Below are 6,447 nucleotides of genomic sequence, written 5' to 3'. Positions count from 1 at the left end.
TCATGAAGTTCGCAAATCTTATCGATACAGTATATAGAGGGAGTGAGAAGGAACCTGTTTGTGTTACCTGGGCGGGGGTTCCCAGAAATCCTCCCCTGTGACGAAGTAGTCGCCAGTATGCCCATATATAGACAGCCCCTGCGTAATTAGGAAAGGCCTACATACGCAAGCTACGCTCTGTGCGTAAAAACACCGCAACCAGAATGTGCTTGTGTAAGAGTTCCTCACTGGGAGCTATAGTAACTGTTATGGTTACAGTATGGTAGGAAAGAAAACCTCGTTTGCTCTTCCCACTCTTTCCCGGTGCTGCTGTTGTTGTTGTTGTTATTCTAAATTATGTGTAGATGTGTGAAAACAAAAACGCTCAACTCCACCATTTCATTTTTGAGACACTTTACTTAAATATACAACACAATTTTTTTTTTTTTTAAAAAAGAGACACTGTAAACATTGGACATCATCAGTTTGTCTGGATCAACCGGACACATGAAATAATTTACACAATGAATAAATGCAGCCAACAAACAAAAAACTAAACAAAATGAAAAAGGAAGATGGTACAAAGTAAAACAAATAATCGTTCCCATTTTCTACCATTAGTAAACCCGACTTATGGGCATATGCGCCCACTGTGTTGCTCAGTGTCTGCTCAGTCTGGATGCTGCCCTGGATTCTAGGGTTGAATGGTCCTGTGAGGGGTGTCCAGCATCCGGAAGTACCATTACAATCAGTCTTTTCGCCCTAAAATAGCCTTCAGTATCGTCCACACCTAGCCCTCGGCCCTGTGATGCTGACTACACACGAGCCGGTAATTCCAGTGCTGCGCATGCAGAACATGACTCCAGTGTTATCACTTTTCAGTCATTTTTTTTCTTCTTAGTAGTCTCTGGTGTTTTTAAAACGCCTCCAGCTTGCTTGTGAGCATCAGCTGGCAGCCGCTGCTCACGTGTGTCAGGACCTTCTGTTTGAGCTGAGCCACCTGATCCCGGAGCACTGACGCCGTGTTGGAGAGCCCCGCGTTGTCGTTCTTCAAAACTTTCACCTTCTCCTCCAGCCGGGCGATGCGCTCGAGCTTGCGCCTCCGGCATTTGGTAGCGGCTAGTCGGTTCCTCAGCCTCTTGCGCTCCGCCTTGATCCTTTCCTGGGTCTCCAGGTCAATCGGGGACATCGGAGGCGAGCCGTCGCTGCTGAGGAGGTCGGGCACAGTCTGAGGCTCCTCTTTCAGAGCGACCAGCCGCTGCGGATGGAGTCCCGTGACGGGGAGGGTGTGCTGGAAAGCGTGCGCGCCGTGCGTCGAGCTCTGCTGGTGGTGGCTCGGCTGGTGCGGCGGCAGGTAGCTGATGGTGGCTGTGGGGTAGCTGGATGAGGAAGATAGGTTTGTGTTCGGGCAGTAGGCGTTCAGTGTTGTGTAGATGGGGGGCTCGGGCTGCAAGGCGGAGCCGAAGACGCTAGAGGCCGCCGGCGAACACGTCGTAACTCCACCGGCTCCGATGGACACGTTAGGGGGGGGCATCTGGTTCATCTTGTGGAGCTCGTCCAGTGCTTTCACAAAACCCTCAGCAAAGCCCTCCTGCTCATCGGTGATGCCCCGGTTGTAGAAGTACTGGCCCGGGGTGGGAGTGGTGATCACACCGTTACTGTTTTGGATGATGAGCTTCTCGAGCTCTGGGGATGCGAGCTTCAGGGACCCCACGTCTTGCTGGCCCCCTTGGTACAGGTCTGTCTCGGCTCTCAGCTGGGATTTCAGGTTGCGATAGGGCTCTGTCAAGTTCAAATTCATATTCTGCTTTAGCAGTTTGCAGTCGTGCATTGGCGCGTCTGAGTGGCCGTAAGCCGACAGAAAAGAGTCGTCATGATAAAAAGGCTGTTCCATCTTTGTAGACATAAAGTCGTAGGAAAAAAGTGAGCTTACCGGCCGCTTACAGAAACACAGTCTCTGGGTAATCAACAAAAGTCAGTGTCAGCAGAGAGCATGCATCAAATCGGGCACTTGTAGTCTCTCTTAAACAGTGTTTCCAAATTTAAAAAAATGAAAATCACTCGAGGATGGAGAGCAAAGGAAACAAACTAGTGAAAGTCCAGCAAGAGTTCAGTATCAGCGGATTTCAAAAGTCTTTCCCGGAGCCTGTTTGCTGTGGTTTTTTCCTTCAAAATCCTGTGAAACAAAAACTTCTTTCTCGCAATTCTTATTTGTCGCTGTGTTTGTCTTGGTGCTTGTTGAGGTGTGTTTCAGGCGGGTTCATGTGCGCCGTTTTATATACGGTGCTTCGTTGTCATTGGACAGAGTCTGTGTTTCCGCGCCCATCGAGTGCGTCGTCAAGTGACGCTAATGCCGGGAAGAGGCGACTGTAAACAAGCCTGTAGGCAAGAGAGCGCTCCGAGGAGGGCTCGCAGCGGAGACCGATGTCAGAAATAGAAAAGTCCGATGCATTTATGCACGACTTTGCGCGTTTATGGGCTGAATCAGTGGTTGTTGGGTAAGCGAGGAGGTGAGATTATTCCGTTAGAGCAAGTCGCTGCTTTTCTAATTCATTTGTAGGTTCTTTAATGTGTCTTAAAACTGCGTTAAATGTGCCAGTTTGGGTTCATTTTATGTCATTATAGCTTCATGGGATGCCCATTAGTTCACGCGCAATCTGTTGTTGGATCCATTGGGTATGAAATATACAACAAACATCAGCTGTTTACTGCAATCGGTCACATGGAGGAAGTCGAGACTCCTTATATGGGCACACTGACGTATAAGTTCCTCTTCTTCTGGATAACCGGGAAGCCAGGCCCACTCCAGGCCTCATTCCAGCAGCATTCCTGCTCCTGTCTAAATCCATGTGGCTAGGCAAGTTAGGGACTTTCTGCCTCAGACGATAAGTTCAGTTCTTCTAGAAAAATAACATTAATTATTTTATATGAACCATCTTTAAAAAATTAAAATACACATCCTAACTTGTGTTAATATTCATATATTTTTTGGTGGGTGCTCATAGGTATTGACATGATATATTCAAATGACTTGACTGCTCCACTTCTAAGTGACGCCTGAAAGCACACAGCAGTGACACACATCAACAGAGCAGAAAACTGTGATCAGCCACAGAGCAAGCACTTCCTCCTGTAGTAATCTGATAGGATGCTGATGTTGGCCATGTCGCCTGAAGTAAACAGCTTTGATCATGAAATAGAGGAAACTGAGGAAATTCTGTCCAACACAGCCAAAGAGGGGGGATTACACCGGGCAAGATTCACAAATAGTGTTTTACCCTTTTGATGTCAGAAGGCCATTAAAAAAACACCCTTTTTTCTTTCTTTTGTTTAGATTTACAAGTAGAGTTGCTGTGATTTGCTCGGTAGGATCGTGGCGTTGAGAGAAAAGAAATATGATTCCTCAATAGAGCACCTGTCTCAGTAGCGGAGAAGGAAACCTTTGTCTCCTGTTTGTACTTCTTCCAACGCCCACACAATCAAGCACCACTGCCTTCACTACTGTATCCCACATCCCTCTACACACAAATCAAGTCAGGTAGGATGCTTTGCAAAATCCTCTGGCTGCTCCTGAGGGATGAATCTCTGATCTTGTGTACTGAAGACAAGGCCGTGGCAGAATGTATATTACAATAACAGAAGCATATAACAAAAACTGGCTCTCGAATCTTGATCAACACGTGCAGATGATCAGTGTGACAAACCGCCTATAACCCTATCAAATATTCACACCACCCACCATGCTCCAGATGTGTTCCCATTAAAAGGATTATAAAATAGATATTACTTAACAATTAATAAAGGCAGGTATTGTTACAGTGATTTTTATCCATTTGCAGTGACAGCAACCATGACTGGAGGCGATATGCTTGCAGATTATTGCTAAATCTGTAGACCTGTTCCACCCATTCTCGCGAACTTGTCTCCTGAAGTGCTTCGAGGAAGTATTTTCAAACTTGGCACAAACATCCGTTTGGACTCAAGGTTCACTGATTTGAATTTGGCGATCTCGCAAAAACACATTCTTGGCCAAAACTCAAGAATTCTAAGGCGAAATATTAAATGGCACACAAATGTCTGATGGGATGCTATTCTGTCATTTAATTTCTAAAAGGTCAGAGGTCAGCCTCAGTGTGAGATCATAATCTCTAATCTTTCAGTTTCGTGATTCAGGAACAGAAAGGGAGACTGCAACTGCATTTCAGATTTGGTCAGATACTCAGACATGGACGTGAAGTTTGGTGCCAAAAGTGTCAAATTCCTTTGAATATGTTACTGTTTATATGTGCTTGGACAGACCTGAATTTAAACTGAAACTTGACTTGTTGAAAGAGACATACAACCACAACACACTTATTTTCTTTTCTTTTTTTTGCATTTTTACATCTACCAGGCAGCAACTTCCAGGGCTCAGAAAGAATGACAGTGCAGAAACTTGAGGCGCTTTCTAAAAGTGACCCAATCTCCATAAACCTCCATGTTAAAATACCCGGCTTACGACATTAAAAACCATCCTGGTATAACGAAGGGCACTGGCCTTTATGGAGACTTTCCACATAAATAACATCTGTACTGTTAAGTTTTTTCATAACGCATCCGTTTGCATTATGAAAGTTATGACAGCTTATATTAATGAGTGTGCTAGCATGGGCAGCTTTAGCTAACAGCTTTCTTGTGTTCGCTGTTCGTGTCATTTTAAAGAAGTTTTAATGGAATTGTCTTATAAATAATATTGCCTTCTGTAAGGTTCAGACCGTGCAAGGTTTTGGTAAGAAAAATAATAGCATTTTAATTGTTCATATCTGCAGTTTGCTAACCAAGTGAGCTAGCTTTAGCGGCTCATGTTGAATTTGAGAAATGTTTATCTTGGGACGCGCCCACTGTGCGTCACAAGGGTTTTTTTCAACCGTTTTTTTCACTTGAAGTGACCGAATGTCATTGACTTTCTGTGGTCTCAGGTTTCCAGTTAGCTGCTAGTCACTTCCTGTGTGGACACACTCAGCTTTAAGCTGAGACTTTAACAGGCAGTCTAAAATCAGTGATCTGTGACTACTTCTTAAATCTGGAAAAGGTGGATGTTTCACCCATTTATCCATCGTAGTAAGATAGCTGTTTCTATTTATTGTTATTTAATAAATGTATAGATTTGTATCTATTTAGAACAGTTTATGCCTCACATTAACACAAACCTTTTTTATTGCTATTATCAACCATTTGCTTACTCTTACTCTTATCACTTTTCCCTCCATTCATTTGCTTCCGCTTATCCGCTTCAGGGTCACAGGGAGGCTGGAGCCTACTCCAGCTGTTAAAGGGAGAGAGGTAGGGTACACCTGGAGAGGTCGCAAATCTGTCACAGGGCCAAAACAAAGACACAGACAACCATTCGCACTCACTTTCACACCTATGGCCTATTTTGAATCACCAGTTAACCTAACCCCATGCTTTTTTTTGGACTGTGAGTGGAAGTACCTGGAGACAACCCAGAACATCCAAACTCCCAGGGCCCCAGTCAGATGGTGGATTCAAACCCAGGACCTTAGCTTGCTGTGAGGGGACAGCAAGCTAACCCCCGCTCTCAGTTTTCCATCTGTTAGTTAAAACAGAGTTAATTAGCTGAACTTTCCCACGAGCATGCCTGGAAAAGTATAAGTTTACACCTTGGTGGTTGAGGCTGTGCTGTATAACAAAAACAAAACCCAGCACAAGAATTACACAAGAGTACAGTCATATTTGTATATTTCAAAACAAGCACAGCCACACCTTTGATTATTTAACTGTGACTTTCTCATCCACAGGATACCTCTCAGTGTATTTCCGACCTAAAAAACTCATTGTCCGTGTTGTTTAGGCCTAAAGCGGAGAGAGCTTTTAAACCTGTCACAGAAAGGAGAACGTTTACCGTTGACAGCCGTTTGCTATATTCTTGACATGACTGGGAAAGTTAACTGAAATCACTACTTTTAGGTTCTCCATGCCTGATTGTAATTACCTCATCTCAGGTAATTTGCTGGTATTCAGAACAACTATTTTAACTCTATGCCTTTTTGTGAGTATCCATGGGAATATGGCTAAACAGAGGAAAACAACAATTCCTGGCAGTGTCTTGCCTCCACTTTGCCACCTCCCTTATAAATTCTGTCCTCTGTGCAGCTGCCTGTTTCTGATGCTCTGCTCTTGCTTGGGTTTAGGTTTTATTCAGCACTGGGGTTTGAGGTTGACCACACTTCCAGTGACATTTTGGCACAGAACAACAGCACAGGGTCCAGAGCGGTGAGTGTTTACGGGAACACTCGTGAGGTGGCACCGTGCCATCCTGCCAAATGTTAGTCAAAAGCACTAATGTTTGCTAAGCAGTGGGAGAGACAAATGTGTGAACGTTGCGACAGATGTCTAATATGTGATTTTGTTTCTGCTCAGAACAATCTCTATTAATCACCGCCCTCAATTATAAACAGAAGAGCTGTG

The 6,447-nt window shown here is 44.5% G+C and overlaps 1 protein-coding gene across 1 annotated transcript; it reads right to left on the bottom strand.

The window, feature by feature from the left end:
• Positions 1 to 376: 376 nt before the first annotated feature.
• On the bottom strand, positions 377 to 2,214 carry junbb (JunB proto-oncogene, AP-1 transcription factor subunit b). The gene has a single exon (XM_063470480.1). It carries the CDS (start codon positions 1,883 to 1,885, stop codon positions 896 to 898), a length of 990 nt encoding a protein of 329 aa, XP_063326550.1. The 5' UTR covers positions 1,886 to 2,214; the 3' UTR covers positions 377 to 895.
• Between the last annotated feature and the right edge of the window lie 4,233 nt (positions 2,215 to 6,447).

Source organism: Pelmatolapia mariae, linkage group LG4, assembly GCF_036321145.2.
Source record: "Pelmatolapia mariae isolate MD_Pm_ZW linkage group LG4, Pm_UMD_F_2, whole genome shotgun sequence".
Classification (NCBI taxonomy): Eukaryota; Metazoa; Chordata; class Actinopteri; order Cichliformes; family Cichlidae; genus Pelmatolapia; species Pelmatolapia mariae.
The sequence above is the reverse complement of the archived record's forward strand: the minus strand, read 5'-3'. Positions and strand labels throughout refer to the sequence as shown.

What these genes read in the sequence shown, in the direction of transcription:
- junbb (XM_063470480.1), bottom strand. Translation starts at nt 1,885, where the DNA reads ATGTCTACAAAGATGGAACAGCCTTTTTATCATGACGACTCTTTTCTG.